Source organism: Cyphellophora attinorum (genome assembly GCF_001299255.1).
Source record: "Cyphellophora attinorum strain CBS 131958 chromosome Unknown Contig16, whole genome shotgun sequence".
Classification (NCBI taxonomy): Eukaryota; Fungi; Ascomycota; class Eurotiomycetes; order Chaetothyriales; family Cyphellophoraceae; genus Cyphellophora; species Cyphellophora attinorum.
Genome location: NW_017253244.1, coordinates 376,527 through 398,157, shown reverse-complemented (window position 1 = coordinate 398,157; position 21,631 = coordinate 376,527). Strand labels below are relative to the sequence as shown.

Genomic DNA, 21,631 nt, shown 5'->3' with positions numbered 1-21,631 from the left:
AATACCGAGACTATGGAAGAAGTCAGATACACCCAGTGGCCTCGACTTGATTATTGTCACTTTCTCTTTCTTCATTGGCGACTGTCTCGAAGTTCTTCCACACCGTCGAACGTCAAAGCCAACACAGTCAGACCTTCGACTTTGCCCAGCCTACACATCCCAGAATGTGTGTATTGATCAGATGCGAAGGCTCATGCACGATGCCTCCCCAGTCGCGGCAGGTCCTGTGTCGTTCGATGTATTCTGACTTTCATGACTCATCTCGCCAGCCCCTGCAAATGCTCCGTCCCACTGACGAGCAACCGCCAGCTCAAAACTCGATGCATGAACCTAGGGACCGCCATCTCCATCGGCATCGTCTCCCTTGCGTCTTTGCGCACCCACATCCATGTCTCCGTGCAAAATACCATCACGCCCTTCTCCTGTGTCGACTCCCTCCCGTGCCGTCCGTCCCCGGCTTTGATCAAAGCCTCGACCATCTCTCCGTCTGCAATCCTAATACTAATAACCAACCTCCCCTCCACTTTCCCCCTGCTCATCCCAAACACAACTTTCGCCCCACCTTCACCCTCCTCTCCCTCCCCGCCAACCAACGTCCCCCTCTCAACGACTGTATAAAGCCCATTAACCAACTCCCCGACCTCAAACCCAAGACTCTCAATCCACTCGCGCTCAAAACTCCGTCGAGCTTTGCCATCCCTCTGCGTCGCCCACAGGATCCAGCCCTGCGGCGAGCGGGAGAAGAGTTGCATGTTATGCTGGAGATAGGTGGTGAGGAGGCTGCGGAGCGAGCGACGGAGGGAGGGTTGATGTGGGGATGGGGAGGAGGGAGATGTCGTAGAAGATGTTGTGGGCTTGGGAGGAGGTGATCAGGGTTTGGGGGAGGGTCGAGAGGGGCGTTGGGTATGGTGCTGGGACTGCCGCGGCGGCCCTTGTTGCTTGCTTTCCGCCGGCGTCGTCGTCCTCTGATTCTGATGTGCGAAGTAGAAGCTCACGCGCGGCGTCGCCAAGAAGGGTATGGTGGTAGGTGATCCTGCGGGCGAGCTTCCTCTCAAGGATAGCGGTGCGTATGGCTGGAACAGCAATGAGAAGCGTCGTCGCTGCCGTTGCTACGAGGAAGCCTGAATGGCGAGAGAGCTGGCTGGCCATGCTGTTGAGAGTCATTGTATTTTAGTCGGCCAGCCAGGCCTGCTCGCTGTCTTGCAGTATCACCGCGTGCTTAGCTGTAGTCCTTTCCTGTTTATCACTGAAGAGGAATTTTGCGAGATCTTCGCATCGTTGACATAGACTTTGAGATACTACACAGCTTTACAGGATCAAACAAGGGCGGAATACTCGAAGTCGTGCAACTCCATGTCCGAGGAAATGCCGACGTATATAGTGGTTGTGATACGACAACAAGATGTGACGTTGCTTCCATCTTGCTCTCCGATCTCATCTTTTCACTACAGTAGCGGTGCCAACATTGGCGGTGTGCTGGATTTTTCAAGAAGCAGTCGTAAATACTTAAGTAGTTGTTGCCTTTCACGAGGACTCTCGATCGTGCCTTGGCAGGAAGTCAAACGTTACTTCCCTTCGCCGTTCTCAGACCCTCAGCGCCATGTTGACCAGAGCCTGCCACCTCATTCATCGACATCCCTCGGCCCAAACTTCTTGAAATGCTCTTCGTAGCTGTCCCACGTCTGGTACGGGAATTCGGTCGGTCTAGTCAACGGCGTGAAGTTCTGACCTCTCTTCTCGAACTCTTTGAGCCGCTTGCGGGTCTGCTCTCTGGACTTGTTCACACTGCGTACGCTGTGTCAGTCATATCATCCCCAGCTCTCCTCTGCGTCGGACTTACCTGTAGATCTTGACTCGATGACAACTGCTCGTAACATGCAAGCCCCAATTCCATGTATTCCTCACTTCGGTCGGCTGCGTGTTCAGACTGTTGTCCCAACAGCGCACCACCAACTCAAGCCAACCCTCCGCATCCACCGGCAAGCTGATCCACCAAGTCCGCCACGCAAACTTGTGCTTCTCACTCAGATTCTCTTGAGGTACTTCGTACCAATTGTATCCACCATCGCGACTCACCTCCACCCTCTCCGGCCAATGGCCTCCACCACTATACGCCCATCCATTCACCTTGATATGCCCCGAATGTACCACCACCTGTTTGTTGATCGGGCTCACGATCGCACTACTCACCGGCATTTCCTGGATCTGGATTCCATCCGTCCACCGCTGGTTGTGCTTTCCCACTTGCTGATTAAAGTACAAGTACTCGCGACTCTGCACCGGGGCGCTTGTCGGAGTCTTCAGCGCATTGATTCGGTACAGCCACTTGACGCTTCTTGCCCCAATGTACCCCATCACGACTGCCCGCACAGGAAATCCGTGAATCCTCGGCAGAGGTTCGCCATTCATCTGCCATGCCAGCATCACCTCGTTGATCTTGACCTTGCTCCAGGGAACGCTGACCGCGTAATTCATCACCTGGTTCTGCTTGAAGTACGTCTCCGCACCGATCAGCTCGAGGTGTTTGCCGTCATCAACAAGGCCGCCGCAGTGCTTAATGACCTTCTTGAGGCTGACTCCAACGTATCTTGCCGTGCCGATGGCACCTTCTGCCCACGGTGCGTTGATCATCTCGTCACCCTCGCCCGCGTAGCTTACGATTTGCTCGATACGTCGTGTGCCGGAGCACTGAATGGTGACGAGGCGTTCCATTCGCGGGAAGAGTTCTTCATTTTGCAGGTCTGCGAGCGTGAGCACTTTGGGAGTCTTGACCAGTCCACCAAGCTCTAGCGTCCACTTTTTGGGGTCGATATGGGGGATGCCGCCGTGGTTGCGCACGAAGTGCAGTGGATTGGGCGTGATTGGCTTGGCAGCGACAAGTCGTTTGGGTGGCTCGCCATTGTACGGAAATTCGAGGAGATGGAGCATGTCGGCGTGCTTCTCGGCCTTGACGTCCGCCCAGGACTCTTCGGGGACGTTTTGGAGGGGGCCGCCGATGGCGCGATGCCACAGTTTCCAACGAATGCCTAGACGCGTGGGATTAGCGAGGCATTACAAAACAACAAGGTCGCTAGCAGTCTGATGCTACTTACCTTCGAGTACGGGGTTGGTGTTCGGAATAGCCGCCAGCTGAAACTCCGGTGGTGGAGGGAACTCTTGAGATTCCAAGATCTTGTGCGCGATCTCTTTCTTCTCCGGGTAGTTCTCCCATTCGATGTATCTAGCAGGATGTTGTGGTCAGCTCATACATATAGCCTTGCCCCTTCGCCACCTGGTTATGCAGGTGCAACAGTAAAGTGCGACATACCCCTTCCAGCCCTCCTTCTCCTCCGCAAATACAACATTTGGATCATCCTTGAACTCGAACTTCTTCTCAGGCTCCGTCATTTCGGTCACATCGCTCTCTTCACCTTCAGACAGCTCTGATGTGGACTGATCGAGTAAAGGCAGTGTTGCGGCAGCCATACCCTGCTCCAACATCCATTCATCACCAGGTTGGACCTGATACCATATCAGCTGATTTCGTTCTCACGCAAGGGTCGGAGATGTGTGTGTACCCTGACGGCCTCTCTGGAGGCATGATCAGCCTGCATCGTTCGTCGCTACGGGTGATGTCTTGGAAGACCCTTTGTCCAACAGGTGTGTAGAAGGAGCCAGCAAAGTTGCGGAGAGGCGAAGGACGTAATTCAGTAGCACTTGCCTCACGCGCCTTTGAACAGAGCGAACAGGAGTGGAGGGGCAGGCGCGTTCTTCACTGCGATGCGTCACTCCTCTGATTATGTACTTCCCGTATCGATGGGTCCACATCATGCATAGCGTCAAACTCGGCCATGGATGTAGCCCACCACGTGTACTTATTCAGGCCAGGTACGAATGCTCGAATCCTATCACGGAAAAGGCACAGCTCGTCAGTATTCTGATTGGCCAACTTTAGTCATACAGCTTCCGGCACGACCAATCTCCTGTTGTGTGATCGCCACAATATGCATTTGAGTGACCAAGGGTGACACCAAACTTCGCGGCGCAGGATGGATCAAGGCGAGGTCTTCGTGTTAATCTGGTTCAGTTGGATGATCAGTACATCTATGAAAGTGGGACCAGGAAGGTAGCCGGGTGTAGTCCTATGGCTCGTACTGTTCTCGCCTACTTCTTTGGGCTTGGCTCGATGCGAGACAATCTTTCGCGTGCGTGATAAACAGCAGAAGCACGCCTGTTGAGCGATCATCGTATTTCCGGGCCACAGTGCGGAAGGTGGACGACCAGTGGTTCGTCGCCGGCATTGCAAAGCGTAGCCAGTTGATAATTCGTCATCGTATCGTCGCTTTGCATCTCAACCGGAACATTGATCCAGGAAGAACGTTAATACCATGATTCGGCAAAAGGCTTACCTCTCACCTCAGGTTCTGCTATGGATACTTCTTAGTGACGTTCAAGCAATTGGAGGGGAGAAGGTCCCGGTGACAAAGCAGCCACCAGGCTTGGCGCCTGAGCGACTGCCTGAACTGACTTAGATTTTCTGGAGAATGCCTTACTGTGCTGCAACACCGTGGCTGTCGGTCGTGCAGAGTTCTCAGCACAGTTTCTAAAGGTGGTTTTGAGGCCAGTACTATCAGCCGAGAAGCATCTCGAGCTCTTCGATCCGCCTTCGTTTCTTCTCATCATCCCCGCCATCGCCACCCGATTGGCCGACACCGAGCGTGCCAGCAACAGCCATCTTCTTGTCCTGGACCCTCAACATGCGTTCTTCAATGCTTTCCGCAGCGATGAAACGGATGACTTCCACTTTCTGAGTCTGGCCCATACGGTGGACACGATCGATAGCTTGTGCTTCGACTGCGAAGCTCCACCACGGATCCATCATATAGCATTTGTTGGCAGCCGTCAGGTTGAGGCCAACACCACCTGCTCGGAGCGACAGTAGTAGCACTCTGGGAGCTTTCGGATCGTGAGCATTCTCTGCGCTGAAAGACCGCAATACTTGTGACCGAAACTTCTGTGACATAGTCCCATCAAACCGCAGGAATTGGAAGCCATTCCTTTCCAGTTGCGTACCGATCAGATCAAGGTATGCTGTGAACTGAGAGAACACCACCGACTTCGTCCCTCTTGGCTGTGCGGCTAAGTGCTTGAGTAGTGCCACGATCTTTGCTGAAGTTGCTGCTGTAGGAGAGTATGGCTTGATTCGTCTCAGCGATATCTTAGGGAGTTTTGGATCGCCATCGCCATACATATCATCTTCATCGAAGGACTCTTCTGGTGAAGGCGAGCTGTGCTTCACCACCTCGAAGACATCGCGAGGATCGATTGTCTCCCTGCAGGAGAAGCAGCTCGGATTCTCGCCTTTGTCAGTCTGGTGTTGTATGTAGTCCTCAAGGCATTTTTTGCAAGCGCTGTGCCAGCATCCTGTGACTGCTGGATTGATCATGGGCTCCTCGATGCAGATTGGACACTCGCCACTTGATTCGGTCTGAATCTGACGAAGAGCATGGGTGGTGAAATTACCAGAGTCGTCCTCAGTAGTTGTGGACTCTTTTGCTGCTTCTGCGGTGTCCTTGGTGAAACGGGTGATCAGCTCTTGCAGATCAACATCGTCAGCAAGGTTCGTTGCATCAGCGGCCACAGCGACAGCCTTCTCCTCTTCGTCGGCAACGAGATCCTTATTCCTGGTGAGAACCGGGTGACAACATGACTGACGCAGACGCAATATCTGGGCGAAGATCGTGGTATATGACTTCAGCAGTGTGCCAGCCTGCAGAGACTCGTTGAATGCTCGTTTCGCCCGCGTCAAGATCAGGTCATAGACTTCTCGCTCGGTCTTGGACAGCTCGATTTCCTCCACTTTGATAGACTTAGGTGGCAGTGGTACAAGCGCTTCTCCGTCAGGCGTTTTCATATCCTTCGTCCGGCGCAGCACCAATGGCTCCAAGACCGTTTGTACGACGTTCAAAGCGCGCACAAATTCTTTAGATTCGAAGGGAACGGTGATGAATGTCTTCCAGAAGGAGAAGTTGCTCCAGGGTTCGACTTTGAGGAAACGGACCAGGCTGAACAAGTCTTCAAGTCGGTTGACGATAGGCGTACCTGTCAGCACCCACCTATGCTTGCCTCTGATCTCGTAGCATGCTTTTGACGTCTTTGCTTGTCGATTCTTGATGGTATGGGCCTCGTCGAGAATGACACGGAAAAAGTCCACGGAGAATAGTCCGCCATGAGATCCCCTATCGCCATTTGCAGCTGCGACTTGGTTGAACTCTGATAACACAACGCCATAGCTGGTTATAATGACATGCGGCGCAGATGCCGCGTTCCTGGCGGAGCACAATGTCTGCAGATTGACCGTCTTTTCACCTCCGTAGTAGACCAAGGTCTTCAGACTCCCAGGTCTCGAAGATTTGGTCGCCTCGGACTCCCACTGTGCCAGTAGTGACATAGGCGCAACCACAAGCGTTGTATATGGAGCTGGCTCGACATTGGATGATGCCTGTGGCAATCGGGGCAAGTGATTGACACTTCCAGCTTCTGACACTTCAACAGCCTGTTGCCGATGGGAGTGTATCAAGCTGTATATCTCAATCGTCTTGCCGAGGCCCATCTCATCAGCGAGAATACCGCCGAGACAATTCTGCTCTTGCACGGGGAACTCCAGACTGATCTCACCGGAATACAGGTTGACATAAAACTTGTCCTGCTCCTCAACGAGAGGTACTGGAGCGTCGTCGGCATCTTTGACGGGCCACGTATATTCTTCCCACAGTGGATGCATAGAGGCTTGCTTGTCATGCTTCTCGTCTCTCTCCTTGCTCAACATCCAATGCAACGCCTGTTTCTGGTACTTGCGCAAGTCAAGAGCAAAAGTTGGCGCAGGTTCTGCCGGAGGTGTGTCGAAGTCAAAGGACTGTGCTTTCTGATACAGTGCGTCCAGTTGATCCTCTTCCAGTTCCGCGCCATCCTCTTCTTCGGAGTTGGGAGTCGATGTCCCGTTCTTCGGCTTCGAGGCTTTGTCCTTGTCATACTGCTCCGCCATCTCCGCGGCCTTGAGCAGCCCTTGCTTTTTATGCTTCTTAGTGGTCTCATTCGTAGTTGTGGGTGGGAGACTGATCTCATCAAACAGCTTCACAAGTGCCACTTGCCTCAGGCGAAGGTCTTTCTCTTCGACGCTTTCCTTTTCTTCAAACAGGCCGGTAGTTCTATTATCGTCCTGTGGCTTGGCGAAAGCTCCGGAATCGAATGCTGATCTGAGCATATAGGCTCGCAGTTGAAGGAGTATGGTGTCATTGGTTCTGACGCGCTCAGGAGCATATACACAGGTACCTTCGAATCGACACACTTTCTGGTCAATCAACGACGAGACCCATTTGGCAGCATCTTCCGGCAGCCTTCCTATCTCTTCACCGGCTGGGTTCGTGAAACGGGTCACAACGTCCTGTTTCGTGCTCCGCCCAACAATAGGTACAGCTTTGCCACCACGACCAACCTTGGTTTTTGGAGCGATTTTGCTTCGCTCGATACGCACCTTGTCGCCGTGTGCCAATATGTTTGAGCCGCTCTTTGTAGTCCAGCCCGCCACCCCAAACGAACCTATGTACCGATCTTGAGGCATATGTTTCAAGCGCATTTGCTTCCGCTCCGCCGTCTTTCCGACCTCCGTTTCTTGAACAGCTGTTGGTGGAGAACTGGGCCTCTGAGTGGGAGTGAAGAATGATGCCATAGGCTTGGTAGATGCTGTGTTGTGTGATTGACCAGGCCTCTGAGTCACCGTCGATTTCCAAGACCCGTCTAGGTACATATTAATCGCCCTTTCCATGTTGCCGTTCGCAGCATCGCAAAGCACCTTAATGACGCTGTCTGCCACATCCTCGCCAACAAATGCTCTGAATGTGTCCGCATCGAAGCCAATCGGACCCAATTGCTCGTCCCTGCTTTCACTTGACTCTGCCACATCTGTCTGGCTCGATTGGGGTGGATCTCTGAATGAGGTGGCGGACGATGGCCGGCTGGATGGGATTGTTGGTGGCGTTGGAGCGTCTGCGGCGTCAACGTCCTCGGGATCGTCCACGAAAAACCGCCGCTTTTTCGTCGGCCGCTGATCGACGTCCATGTTCTGAATTTTGCCAGAACAGGTCGCCAGAGGAGGAAATAAAGAACTGATCCCACCCCAACGCGGTCGCGTTAAAATGTCGTGACGCCTGATCACGTGATTATGGGAACCATTTCCACTCGGGCGAATCAATGATGCCTCTTTCTCGTCACCTCACTCATCAAAGCAGTTGGATGCGAAGCACGCGCTGGGACAGTTGAATAAAGTTCCCTGATAACGAAAGAGCTGTCTGTCCTGGGTCGGGCCCTCATGGTGAATCTGTTTGGGACTTGCACCTTCCTCTATTCACGATGAGGTCGGCAGCACAAGCAAGAGCATTCTTTTTACTGACGAGGCGCTCCTTCTCGACCACTCGCTCACAGCAAGCGGTGTTGCTTGAATCAGCATCGCGCGATGTGAAGGAGGCTTTGTCCTACTGCTCAAATCTAGTCAGGTACCTGATCTACTATTTCTGAAGCAGTCCTTTTGCTAAACGTCTTTAGAAAGTATGATTCTCCGTCATACACACTTTCACACTTCATCAAGCCTCATATGCTGCCAGCATACATGGCCATCCGAGCTTTCAACATCGAGGTTGCCAGAATTCCCGACATTGTTTCGAACGCAGCCATTGGATCTATGCGTATGCAGTTTTGGCGGCAGACCATCGATGCCACTTTCGAGCAAAGGCCTCCAGAAGAGCCTGTCGCTGTATTACTGGCTTCTCATTTGGCTCAGGGTCACCGATTGAGCAAATTATGGTTTCATCGTATCATCAACACCCGCGATGGGAAGCTCGGCCACCCTGGTTTTACCGACCTGGGCGAGCTGGAATCGTATGCTGAAAACACCTATTCGACGCTGTTGTATCTCACGCTTTCTGCCTTGCCGATGCAGTCCGTGACTATGGACCACCTTGCATCACACATTGGAAAAGCTGCAGGCATCACTGCAGTACTGCGAGGAGTTCCACTACTCGCATTCCCTCCGCCTCCCAATACGCATTCAGCAAATCCTCCTGGCTTAGGGCTCCCTGCGAATCGTGAGCGACAAGGCGTCATAGCTCTACCACTTGATGTCATGGCGCAGTGTGATGTGAGAGAGGAGGAAATATTCCGACAGGGCGGACATGCTAACGGCATTCGTGATGCCGTGTTCGACATTGCCACTCGAGCTTCCGACCATCTCATTACTGCTCGAACGATGGCGAAGAGCATCAGGAACGATGCTCTTCCAGATCATGAATTCGAGCATATCAAGGACGAAACCCATGTGTATGACCAGCCGTCGACCGATACACCGGCCGTTGAATTTCGCAACAGCTACGGCGTGATCATGGGTCCTGCACTGAGCACTCAACTGTGGCTCAATAGGCTGGAAAAGGTCGACTTTGACATCTTTCACAATAGCTTGCGAGGCCCAGAGTGGAGCCTGCCTATCAGAGCTTGGTGGCATAGTCGAAAGTTGAGACTTTAGTCGTCTGGACGTTGTAAGGCATCCCTCGTTCGGAGGTGAAGCATCCAGGTCACTGTATCGGAAGCCAATTACTGTCTAACGTATTGCGTCTGCTCCTTGTTGACGACATGGCATCGCCTCGTTTTCCGAGGATCGCTTCAATGGCTCCAACAAGGGCTTGACCATCGTATAGCATTCCTTTTGCGGTGGGATTCTTGCGACCGTACAGCTTCAGGCAGTCGATACCAAGCGAAGCCAGATGTTCTCTATCGACCTCTGGAGTTCCCTCTCCACCGATATGGATGACGTGCGTCACATACTGTCGATAAATTGAGCTCTTCTTGGTCATTTTCAGCTCAACTTGAGACGCGAGATCGGGCGACAAAAGACTGCCGTTGGCTGTAGCCTGTGACGGAGTAGCAGTTCTTGTAGCATACTCTGAGCTCCCGATGCTCTGCGTGGGGTTCCACGCCTCTTCGCGAGACTGTTCTCCTGCCCTGGCAATGGCTTCAACAAAGTCGAAGGCTGTGAAGGGGCTATTGCTGGGTCCAACTTCGCGGTCCAGAGAGCCATTGAGTATAAGGATTTTGTGCCTCGCCGGTGTCGATCGAAGAGCTCTTCCCATGCCTCGGATGACGATAGAGGGAATCAGCGAAGTATACAATGACCCGATCGAGAATATGATCGCTTGAGCGTCCTTCACGGCAGACAGTGCCCTCGGGTTGGCTGGTGGGAGCATCTCCTGACCAAATGGGTTAATATACCATATTCTATCGATTCGTGCCGGCAGATCATCGTCTTCGGCTTTTGAAAACTTGATGTTTCTCTGGCGCAGGGTTGCGAGCGTCCCAGGGATGTTAGCATCCTCCGCATCTAGATCATCGGCATGATCGATACTGTGACGCACACGTGTCGCAGTGCTGGAATGAACGTCAGGCAGAGCTGGAGCGGATGTCGGGGCAGAGGGATGCGAAATGTTGTTCTGACCAACAATGATGTCGCCGTTCGCAAGGCCTGCGGCTATGTGATGCGAGAAGTTGGAACTGATGCTCGGAATGACTTGTACATCGCCATCAGGAATTTGACAGATACTACTGAGCAAATAGATGGCGGATTCGAAGCTGCCAGTGAACAAGCGTGCGCCTGTGAGGAACAGATTGCCGACACTTGCAGAAGTGAAATCGAAGGTTGAAGTCGGAGGTCTCGAGCGCTTGAGTAGCTCCATGTTTAGTGTATTCAGGAATGAGCGTATAAGCTCTCTCTTCGCAAAAGGAACGCCATCCCACAAGTCTGCCGTCCCTGCCACTACTGACTGCCACTCATCGGCCGCGTCTGTGTGTGAGTCTGCGGACAGTCGATGATTGAAGACACGCGAGATAGCGTCTCGCTCGGGTGAAGATGGCGCCGAAGGGATGAGTCTGACCAGCCGACTTCGAACATCACCGATACCGGGACCTCCAAAGAATCGTATCAGTTCGGACGAGGACCCTCCGTTGTCACTGATTGGAATGATGTATGACAATGGGCAGTCCTTGTTCACCCGCACCTGCTCGAACACGTCGACCAGGTTATTAGCCGCACTGCCTCCAGAGAAGACCACGATGCCTCTGTGAGGCATAATTGCATCCAGTTGACAAACAATCTGAATTCCACTACCACGCTTGCCCGATCGCGTTGTTGGATGGGCTCCTCAGGGCGAGGCTTCCATGCCTGCTCACCCAGCTATATCAGAGAGGCATCTTGCGGTCATGCTCGCGCTCGAATATCTTCGACTTACCCGACAGGTGACAGCCGTCGGAACAGGCTTCATCAGGCACCCGCGCCGCTCCGCTGCGCCCCTTGTTCCCGCAGCTGGGCGCGCCTGCTCGAACGATAATATTCAGCAGTAAATGCCATTTTGCTGCTAACAACATATTGCGTGCTTAGACCATTGCTCCAGGCGTCGAGCAGACGCCAGACTAATAATGCAGTCTAGGTGTCGGCCCAGTCAAAAGTTGTGAAACGAAACAGACAACTTACTACGGCCGAGAGTGCTCGCCAAGTCATGCCTGGGATTTCTCCAGTAGGGCTGAAATGCCTGGGAGTGCCCAGCAAGGAACAACAATGTCAGCACTCCGCCTCTACTGTGGCGCGATCCATAATGGTGTTCCTTATGGGAAAGATATGTCCTCGAAGGATTTTAGACGCATGTAATCAGTCCCCGTGGCCCCTGATCATGCGCCCATCTTGAAATTTTGACACAATGATGCGACTGATCCGCGCGAATCAGGTAGGCGTTAGCGCGGGAGTCTCGTGTCTGAATCCTGGACGGCTTCTCTCAAATCTTTGATAAAACAGAAGTGCACACTCTCGAATGCCAACTGCGCTGGCGACTGACATTCGACGTATCGACACCTGCATAGGCGCCGATCATGTGGCTCAAGCCTCAGCTAGAGCTTCGCGTTGCAACTGCCTGCTGATTCGTGGCAACAGAGTGCATGGGCTGCACTTTGGACGAAAATGTCGGAGACTAAAGATTTTGGCTCGAGTCCGAGCTCAGACACAGTTCAAGATGCAGCCCACCCGGACATCGAGGCCCAGCGACCGCGAACACAACGCGTGCAGATCCAAGCTCCGCCAGCAACGCATCGGGGCTCGATCGCGTCTGCATATGCTCACAATGGCCTCGACGGTACGGCACCATCTCCAAGCCGCCTCGAACGATCCGATACAGCATTCTCGAAGATGTCACTGAAGAGAAGAGGTCGGGCGGCAACAAATCTCACAGCGTACGGCGCCCATGAGATGGGCCAGCAGACGGGGTGGGCACCAGGACAAGAGCCTGGCTACGACACATCCGAGCCAGCTCCTCCATACACAAGCACTGAATACGATCATGGCCGACCATCGTACCGTTGTGGAGTTACAGTGGTGGACTACTGCGCTGACGATATCATGACCACCGAACTTGACAACATGGACTTGGAAGAGTTTCTAGCAAAGCCGCAGCCGGACTGGGTCAAAGTCCGTTGGATTAATGTGGACGGATTGTCGTGGGATGTTGTTCGAATTCTCGGAAATTACAAAAAGTTGCACAGACTGGCGATAGAAGATCTGATGAATACCAAAAACCGTACGAAGGTCGACTGGTACGCGGACCATACTTACATGGTTCTGCCCCTGCAAAAGCTGGTCAACGTTGACGAGCCGGAAGCGGATGATGACGACGATCCGGATGAGGAGCTGTCCACCCAAGCCGAGAAGGACCAGACGACGAAAGATATCGAGGCCGAAAGGAAACGGAAGAAAGCGCGACGAGCACGACTCAAGCGAGAGCAGGGACCTATTCGAACACTATTCAATGATATCTTCAAGCGTCCCAAGCATAAGCCTCATAAACACCATCTTCGAAAACACTTAGGGGGTTTGACCCCCGCCGGGAGCTTCAACAACCGAAAAGACGACATTCCATGGACACGCAAGGGCTTCCGCTCGTTACAGTCCTACCATTCAGCAATGAATATGGATCGGATTGATTATATGGAAAGGCACGCCACCCTGAACTCAAGAGGGTTAAAAGTGAGCCTCGAGCAAGTCTCAATCTTTCTGTGCGCCAGCGACTGCGTAATTTCTTTCTGGGAGTACTCTGCTGATGACATTGAGTTGCCAATCCTGAACCGCCTTCAGACTAATGGAACCATACTGAGGGAAAGCGAGGACGCTACATTGTTGGTCCAGGCAATCTTGGATGCTCTTGTCGATATGGCCATTCCCGTCACTACTGCGTACCAAGACGCGATCGGAGACCTGGAGCTAGATGTTCTTACAGACCCAGACATCCTCCAGTCGAAAGCTTTGTACATTTTGACGAGCGAAATAGCAGTCCTGCGCAATGCGATTGCGCCAGTGGCAGGCCTGATCTCTTCTCTGAAGTACCACAACTCGACCGCAGGTACGACGACTCGATCTAGCACCCCAGCGCCTTTCTCAGAGAATGGTGATGTTCTGCCCTCAAGACCGCAAACGACACGGAAACAGTCGAGCGTACATTCTGGTGTCTTCATTTCAGAGGTCACTACTACCTATCTATCCGACGTTGAAGACCATGTCATTCTCATCCAAGAATCGTACGACCAGATGAGGCGATCCGCGGACAATCTTGTTGACTTGATATTCAATACGGTGGGAGCATTCCAGAACGAATCGATGAAACAGTTAACCATTGTTACCTGTTTCTTCCTGCGTAAGTTCCTCCTGCCCGTCGCAGTCATTCAAGAATCGTGCTTACCATCCGCAGCGCTTTCCTTTATGACAGGCTACTTTGGCATGAACTTCGAGAAATTCCCTGGGGTGCAGGAGCACTCTGACAGGTTTTTCTGGACTATCGCGATTCCTGTCTGCGCGTCCGTCATTCTGCTGCTCAGTCGCGATATGCTTCTACGATGGCTTACCAAGTGGGCCAACAAGATCATAATACAGAGAGCTCGAAGTAAGCGTTATAAGGGTTGATATCAAATATCTAAAACCACCGTTGTCTTCAGCACATGGTGGCGACGCCGCTTCAGCAAGTCACGGCTTACGACTGTAGGTTCATGCATTTCTTTGGTACAGATCGTGGCGAGCGGGAGTCGACTACTGCCGCAGCTTAATGGAACCGCCCGCGGACCAAGCCGCACGCAGATCTGCAGCCATAGGTACTGCTTCCCAGAGAGTTCAGAAAGAGCGTGCGAGCATACAGTTCCTCCGTCCTGACAGGCAGATTTCTAGGTCTCCTTGCTCAGGCGGTAACGCAATTCGGGCAGCGTGGCATAGATCTCACACCATAAGCTTCAGTCCGAAGGAAAGCGAAAAGTGCTTCGGAAAGCGCCGCATGCGAGTCACCTACCGATGTACGATCAAGGCTTATTTCAACGATCACGCACAAAGTGTCGATACCGTTCAGTCAGTACGTTCACTTGAGGAGCATTACTGCCGAGACCAAGACACTCTAGCATCGGCCCTGTCTCGCGGCTTGGTTCGCGGTCCCGGCGGTCAGGGTATACTTGTCTCTTTCGGAGAGCGGAACGCTTGATGGAATATTCTTTCTCCCGGGGTGGAGTGGTCTTAAGTAACAAGAATTGGATGAGGCTCTGGGCGGCTTGGAAAGAAGGCAACATCGAAGGTCCGGAGCATCGCCCGGATCCGCACAGGGATTGAAAATGCCATGATCAAACACACGTGGAGGGAAATTTTCTGCGTATCCTAAAATGCAATATTGCGATACATCCCGATCTGGGCTTGCCCCATGAGCCAGCGGGATTGCATGGCGCTTTCGAGCCTAGCACATGGGCGCTTTTGTTGTCCACTCCTAACGACAGATCTTGGCTGAGAGCCTGTCACCTAAGACAGCATCCTTCGATACGCGCTTGTATGGAACGGCAGAACAATGATGCTCGCTGTCGTTCAATGAGGCCATCGTTGTCAAAGTGACGCAACGCATGGCTGAATCATGAGCAGAAGTGCTTGCCTAAGGGCTCGCAGGAGATGCCCGACCGGATACGGAGATGTGAGTTGGAGATGGCATCGGAAAAGCAGAGCTGTGATCAGCGTGACAGCGTCTGACGAGCAAGCCACGGCTACTCAGGGCTGAACACGTTGGCTTGCAACAACAACGCCCGGGGCGGAAATGCAGCCATGAAAGAATAATAATTCAGCTTCGTGTTGATATAAAGCCATCGACCTTCACGGATCATTAGAAGCCTGACCGCTTCACTGCGGCTGAGGCTGCCCAAAGTATACCCTGCATCTGCATGCCCGTAAGGGCCTGTATTCCCTTATTAAGCTGATTGTCGGGTTCTTGGAAGGTACCAACCCTAAAGCAGCGTATGCGGTTGCGTTTGGCGACCTGGCGGAGTCAGCTCTGGTCATGCTGTAATACATCTTACCGTTTCAATCTCGGTGCTCATCGAGGACCTTTGTTGCGTGCTTGACATTCAAACATTATGACCATCTATTTGTGGAGTTCTCCTCATCACGCAGACGAGCAGAGACTGAAAACTCTCGTCAAGCTTTCCTCCCATTGGTGTGGATGATCCTTGCTACGCCCTGGCAATACGCCAAAACTGTTTCTGTTACCTGAGAGAATGCAGGATTTTTGTCCACGCGCGCCTCTTTCGATGCGCATAGGGCAACCATGGTCGGTCAACACAGCATGACATGCAACGTGTGCTCCTTGGATGGACACAGAGACCGGGTAGGTTAATTCATAAAGTGAAGACGGCTGCTCTCGCTCTTACTCAGGTTTGGATCTACTCCTTCCCCAGCTTGATGACCGGTGCACCATCGTCGCTCTATAACATCAATAGCGTCGTCACTACTTGATCGGGCTCATCACGTGCAGTACACGGCATCTGCGAGACACATCATAGCATTTCCACCACCCCGGCCCATCACTGGCACACGTCGGCACGAGCATCCGGCTGCTACTTAGGTACTTCAGGAGACCACCGATGAGCAGAGCGCGTCTTCCTCGGAGATTCGCTTGAACACCATCGAACAAAGAACGTTTAAGCCTTTCAGCTGCCCGCGTCGCAGAACGCCGCCTTGGCCGCCACCAGTCGTACCTACCCTCTTTGTCCAGCGCCTCCTTGGAAATCGCGAGATCGAGGCTCTGCCTTCCCCGCAATCGGTTTGCGTCACGCGATTTGTTGAAATCTTCTTCCACGATTTACTTCGACCATGCCAAGTCGCCGCCCTGTCTTACGAAACGGCTCGCCACCCTCATCTGTGACTGATGTATTAAGTGCGTTATCACGAAAACTGCAAACTAGTCATATCGACAGCGTACCAATCAGCCCAGATAGCTCTGCTCCACCGTCGAGACGAGCATCATTCTCAATGGACAACTTATTAACCAAGAAGAAGGAGAAGAAGGACAAGGATGAGCGACAGCATCGTAGTGAGAAGAAAGTCAGCATGCCGTCTTTCGGCAAGTCTGCTGGCTCAAAATCGAAAGACCGGACTTCGAATAAGCAAGGACCACAGACAGCACCTAAGCCAGCCAGGTTCGAATCCACCATCGAATCAGCTCCACTAGTCATGTATGGCAGCCCTTCACAGTCATCCGGGGCTCTACTTTCAACTCAGATCAAGCTGGTCGTCCAAGATCCTTCAGGTCAGGTCACATTGACGAGGTGGAAGCGAACACTGCGAGCCATTGAGACGAGCAAGAGGCCAGTCCATCGAGATTGCAAAGCTTGTACTGAGCGAGTTGAGATTCTCTCAGAAGCAGAAATCATCTCGAAACCGAAGACTTACTCTGCCTCCGATGACAACACCGTTCCGTTCCAGCATCTATTCAATGGGCGGCTTCCGGCCTCTACAGTGACTCAGCTCGGCTCAGTTATGTACGAGCTGGTGCTCGAGGCAACGACCTCGGAAGGTCAAGAGATAACCTACCAGAAGGAGTTGATACTGCACCGAGCAATCCCAGAAGGCCAACTGAAATCATCAATCAGGATCTTTCCACCAACAAACCTCACAGGCCGCGTACAGCTTCCTCCTGTCGTCCATCCTATCGGCCAGTTCCCGGTAACGATGACTCTATCAGGCGTCGTGGAGAAGAAGCCATCAGCGTCAACGAGATGGCGGTTACGGAAGTTGATGTGGCGCGTAGAGGAGCACAGCAAAGTCACATCGTCACCCTGCAGCAAACATGCCAGCAAAGTGCCCGACGGAAAAGCAGTTCAGCACACCGACACACGCGTCATCGGATCTGACGAAATCAAGAGCGGGTGGAAGACCGATTTTGACACCATTGGCGGCGAGATCAATATCGAATTCGATGCCAGCGTTGCCACCAAGCCCACCCACAAGCCAGTCTGCGACATGGAATCTGCTTCCGGCATCAGCGTTACACACAATCTCGTTCTCGAGCTCATCGTGGCTGAAGAATTCTGCGCGAACAAGAACCCTTCAGTCATCACACCCACGGGAGCCGCTCGCGTTCTGCGCATGCAGTTCGGCCTCAACGTTACTGAAAGAGTCGGCATGGGCATTAGCTGGGACGAGGAGATGCCACCCGTCTACGAAGATGTCCCAGACTCGCCTCCCGGGTATGGCCTGCCACGCCGTCGCAGCCACGATAGTGCCGAGGCCGGCGCTGAGATCCTGGACTATGAAGGACCTGAGCTCGAATACACCGACCTGGAGCGTCTGCCCAGCACTGATCCTAGCATGCCTCCTGTCTATCGTGAGCGCGCTGAACCAACAGTCCCGGCTATTGCAGAGGATGGTCCGAGCATCTTGACTCGGCGCATCGGTGGATTCTCTCTGGACGATATTTCCGCAGAGCACCCCGCGTACCGACGTCGCAGCAGCGCCGAGGCGGAAAGCACAGACAATGCCGCGGAGGATATTGACTACGCTGAAGGCTCTGCAAATTAGAGCTCACTAGCCCTATGTACAAAGGCGATTACATCGACATTCAAGCATTTCGACACCAAGGCCTCCCTCATCACTTACGAATTTCATTGTCGTTCCCAGCGATCATTCAACTCTCCTTCGACACCAGTCAACGCCATAGATTTTCCGACGGCACGCATCTTTCTTACGGCGCTTACCTTTTCATTCTTCAGCAACTTCAGCCAGCCATGATACCCGATATTGCTAGCAGGGGAGCCACTATTGTTTCGTTTCGTTCCTCACGGCCACAAGGGCGAGATTTAGGGGTGTTGTGCAGACACGCGCATAAGTTGGATAAACGCATTATTGCCACGTACGGACTGGTCACTGGAGTCAGTGTGGAAGCATGGCAAGGAAGCGACGGGCAGTACAAATCTTTCGTGCTGTCGAGGCGCTTCGCATTCACATAGCAATACACAATAATCTTATTATGCAGGAACAATATTTGAGTCCGTACGAGATCTCTTGTGCATTCGTGGAAGCGACCATTGGGCCTGCGTAGTTCTTGGATCTCTAGCGGGAAAGTGACGTGCAGCTCAGGTCTCGCGCTACTTCGTCCTTTGTGACGAACTCAGAAGATTTCGGTCGATGCACATAAGGCAACTGTAAGTGCGCGGGCGAGGGGTGTTGACTGAGATTCATTTGTCTAGTCATCTACTGAGTAGCAATTGGCCGCTCTGCTTTCGCGAGAGATGACTTCCTCCACATCAACTGATCAACGACCTCCCTACGTCCTTGGCATATGCATGTCTCTCTTTGCACGGCTTCCATGCGCAAGTCCCCTTCTCACACTGCCTTCTGAACCCCCGAAAGGATTGACAACACGAGAGAGTCGTTTTCGCCAGTCATAGGATCATACGCTCTCAACGAATCCCCTTGCCCCGTCTAGTGCGGTCTGGACCACCGGCTTTGCTTCGGCCAATGTCTTGGGCTGCAGTACGTGACACAGCGCCAGGTCACATAATCACCGACCGCACTGGCGACAACGACCGTTGAAGCACAAAACGGCGAAGGAAGCAAGCCCGCTGACCTTAGGTAATCCATTGCATCGCCAAGACCCCGTTGTCTGGATTACACGATCCCGCTGTGTGGCCGAAAACGCGCGCTTCATCGTGCTCGTTGGGGGTACCAAATATCCGACTAGCAAATCCGAAAGTGGATGACTGTGACGTTATTGCGACAAGATCGGTCTTTGTAATGGGCAACAAGGTGATCGGGCCAATGCTGTCTCGGTCTTGATTCACAACGGCCCCAACCTTACTGTGCTTATAAGGCATCAAGCCCGTTCTCGCTTCCTGCCCACCGGTCAGGCTAGCGTCGCGTTGCCGAAAAGCCAAAGTGTCCGTATGCGTATATCGCACAAGACATCATGTTTTAATGTTTAGCAGGCAAATCGAAGGGAAAATTGGCCATTGTCCGCCTCGCTTATCTGCCCGCTCAGCCAAGCGTCGGCCGCTCAGGCTGACTGTGCGCTTGTCGAGGTGAAGTCGATCCCAGCCTTACGGGCGGTTGGTGCCGGAGTCGTCATAGTCGCCTTCGCATAAAGAATACTGATGATGAGTTGATGCTTTAACCATGCCGCGGCAAGGATCGGGTCGTATATGGGGTCGGGAAAGTAATCGCATACTAGTGGTATAATACACGGATTTTGAGTGGGCCATTGCAGGGCGGCCCCTGGGGTGGTTGCCTTATGCAACTCTCTTATCTCTTGGTACCGCTTATTAGGTTTGTCAGGCTGCCGCTTTGGGCCTGTATCGAGACAGTACAAAGATGGTTGAAATGTCGAATGTTCGAGTGGCTGATATCGGTATCGTTTGGTGAAATAAGGAGGCATGGATCGGGATGGAGGCGTTGGTGCACAATCGCAACATCACCGGTTCCCAAACACCGACCCGCCATCGGAAGATTAGCCCTGGCGCTAGACATCAGACTTAGACCACGCCCGCCTTGGCTCGGATCCCATCAAACACACAAACTCCTTCCACAGGCACATACTGTCGTGTGAGCAGTTTGATAGCCTCCTGCGCCACCATCCCGCCTGTGACACTGCTGATGTTGTGCATCTCTGCGCCCTTGGCACGACGAACTTCCTCGGTGCATTTGTCGATAAGCCCTTGCTTCTCTTCGTCAGATGTCCATGACTCGACATTTTGGCTGAGATATTGTTGGTTGAGGGCAATATAGATGGGGACCATGTCGTTGAAATCCAGCTCAAGGGCGGCTTTGAGAGCAACGTAGGCGATCGGGTCAACCGACGCTTTGAACATGAAGCGAGCTGTTGGTAGCGGCTTGTTCCCCGGGTTTGTGAGGACGCGAACATGGCTGGCATTTTTGCAAAACGCTTCTATCTCTGCTGAATCGATAGGCGAAGCTCGAGACAACGACTTCTCGAGAGACCGAACTGTATCGGTGACTTCCGCGACGTCTTTGCGAGCTTTGCTCTTGTAGATGTTCTGCAGTTTGATGTACCCTTCACTAGTAGCCTTCATGTCTGGTACTGAGCCAGGCAGAGGTAGGACACCATGCTTCTCGTAGAATTGACGTATCGAATGAGCGATCACCCAGAAGTTAGCTGACTCGGCGGTGATACTGGCATATGAACATGAGTCTAGAGCAAACATGTCTTTACAGCCGCTGCCTACGGGCGGCTCCGAGATCGACTTGAGCACCGCAGCGCAGGCCTCGTCGAAGTTTTCCTCGCCGCCTTCAGGATTCGATGTTCTTGCTTTGTCCCGGACGAAATCTCTGAACGCAGTCTTTTCCTTGAAGGTTGACGGAGCTTGACCGTCATGGGTATCCTGCCATTCTTTCAGGTAGTAAAGGAGGATTACCAGGTAGGGGATATGGCCATGATCGTGATTCGACATCTTGCTTATGTCACCCAGCTCCTGCACCATGTCTGTGAGCTCCTTCCAAGGTTGGAGCAAACGAAGATCTTGCGTGGTCTCCGGATCAGGGTGGGTATCAACAATAGGGAATTCTTCCGGAAGCTGTATCGAGAAGGCAGCGTAGAATCCGACGCATTGGATGTGAATGACCGGTACGCCGTATTTCGAGGCATATGTACAGATCGAATGAATCGCTTGAGTGGCACCACAGATGATGAACAGGTTGTATGGCTTCAGGGAGTCATACCTCGGCAGCCACTCACTCAGAGACTCTGAGATAGCATGACCTGTGACATCTGGATTGAGCTCTTCAAGTAAGCGCTTCGTCTCCTCTGCTCTCGACTTGCCTAGGCTGGAGTCTTCGAGGAAGAAGTTCACGCCAAGGTCTTCGTCTCTCACCGTCGCTGCGTCTGCAATCGTGAAGTTGCCGATGCTTGGGAGAATGAGGTTCTTGAGCGTCTCAGCGCCCGCAACGGAGCTGCTTGAGCCTTCTTCATCTTCACCGACGACCAGTAGAACATGTGACTCTTCAAGAGCTCGCTGTCCTGCCGCGGCCCATAGTCTTAACTGACGATCATACTTCTTCTCTTTAGCTGTCGGCGCCTGAATCGGTGGCGGCGTGAGCTCTCTTGGTGCAACCTCGCCCTCCATCACGCTCTCATGCAATCGACGAATAGTGTAGCATCAAATACACGCTTTTCCCGAACGCCATGCAAATGCCGAGTGTTGGAAGAAAACGCTGCGTGATGATGGCAGGTTATTGCAAGTGATGCAGAGGAAATCGAGGCAG

At 52.9% G+C, this 21,631-nt stretch overlaps 7 protein-coding genes across 7 annotated transcripts; 2 read left to right on the top strand and 5 right to left on the bottom strand.

Moving 5' to 3' along the window:
- Nucleotides 1-257: 257 nt before the first annotated feature.
- AB675_4594 (uncharacterized protein) lies at nucleotides 258-1,149 on the bottom strand (the record flags this gene model as incomplete). Its single annotated transcript, XM_018144743.1, is given in 2 exon segments — nucleotides 258-780; nucleotides 797-1,149. The coding sequence occupies 2 exon segments, from the start codon at nucleotides 1,147-1,149 to the stop codon at nucleotides 258-260; spliced, it is 876 nt and encodes a 291-aa protein (XP_017999158.1).
- A 473-nt stretch (nucleotides 1,150-1,622) lies between these two features.
- AB675_4593 (Sulfite oxidase, mitochondrial) lies at nucleotides 1,623-3,580 on the bottom strand (the record flags this gene model as incomplete). Its single annotated transcript, XM_018144742.1, has 5 exons — nucleotides 1,623-1,785; nucleotides 1,841-3,026; nucleotides 3,093-3,220; nucleotides 3,308-3,501; nucleotides 3,533-3,580. 5 exons carry the CDS (start codon nucleotides 3,578-3,580, stop codon nucleotides 1,623-1,625), a joined length of 1,719 nt encoding a protein of 572 aa, XP_017998905.1.
- Nucleotides 3,581-4,609: 1,029 nt separating this feature from the next.
- On the bottom strand, nucleotides 4,610-8,098 carry AB675_4592 (DNA repair protein rad5; the record flags this gene model as incomplete). The annotated part of the gene is made up of 1 exon (XM_018144741.1): nucleotides 4,610-8,098. One exon carries the CDS (start codon nucleotides 8,096-8,098, stop codon nucleotides 4,610-4,612), a length of 3,489 nt encoding a protein of 1,162 aa, XP_017998942.1.
- A 546-nt stretch (nucleotides 8,099-8,644) lies between these two features.
- AB675_4591 (NADH dehydrogenase (ubiquinone) complex I, assembly factor 6) lies at nucleotides 8,645-9,553 on the top strand (the record flags this gene model as incomplete). The annotated part of the gene is made up of 1 exon (XM_018144740.1): nucleotides 8,645-9,553. The coding sequence occupies one exon, from the start codon at nucleotides 8,645-8,647 to the stop codon at nucleotides 9,551-9,553; it is 909 nt and encodes a 302-aa protein (XP_017999008.1).
- Nucleotides 9,554-9,602: 49 nt separating this feature from the next.
- On the bottom strand, nucleotides 9,603-11,150 carry AB675_4590 (uncharacterized protein; the record flags this gene model as incomplete). Its single annotated transcript, XM_018144739.1, has 1 exon — nucleotides 9,603-11,150. One exon carries the CDS (start codon nucleotides 11,148-11,150, stop codon nucleotides 9,603-9,605), a length of 1,548 nt encoding a protein of 515 aa, XP_017999052.1.
- Nucleotides 11,151-16,387: 5,237 nt separating this feature from the next.
- Nucleotides 16,388-17,935, top strand: AB675_4588 (uncharacterized protein; the record flags this gene model as incomplete). Its single annotated transcript, XM_018144737.1, has 1 exon — nucleotides 16,388-17,935. One exon carries the CDS (start codon nucleotides 16,388-16,390, stop codon nucleotides 17,933-17,935), a length of 1,548 nt encoding a protein of 515 aa, XP_017998950.1.
- Nucleotides 17,936-19,884: 1,949 nt separating this feature from the next.
- On the bottom strand, nucleotides 19,885-21,492 carry AB675_4587 (NEDD8-activating enzyme E1 regulatory subunit; the record flags this gene model as incomplete). Its single annotated transcript, XM_018144736.1, has 1 exon — nucleotides 19,885-21,492. One exon carries the CDS (start codon nucleotides 21,490-21,492, stop codon nucleotides 19,885-19,887), a length of 1,608 nt encoding a protein of 535 aa, XP_017999093.1.
- Between the last annotated feature and the right edge of the window lie 139 nt (nucleotides 21,493-21,631).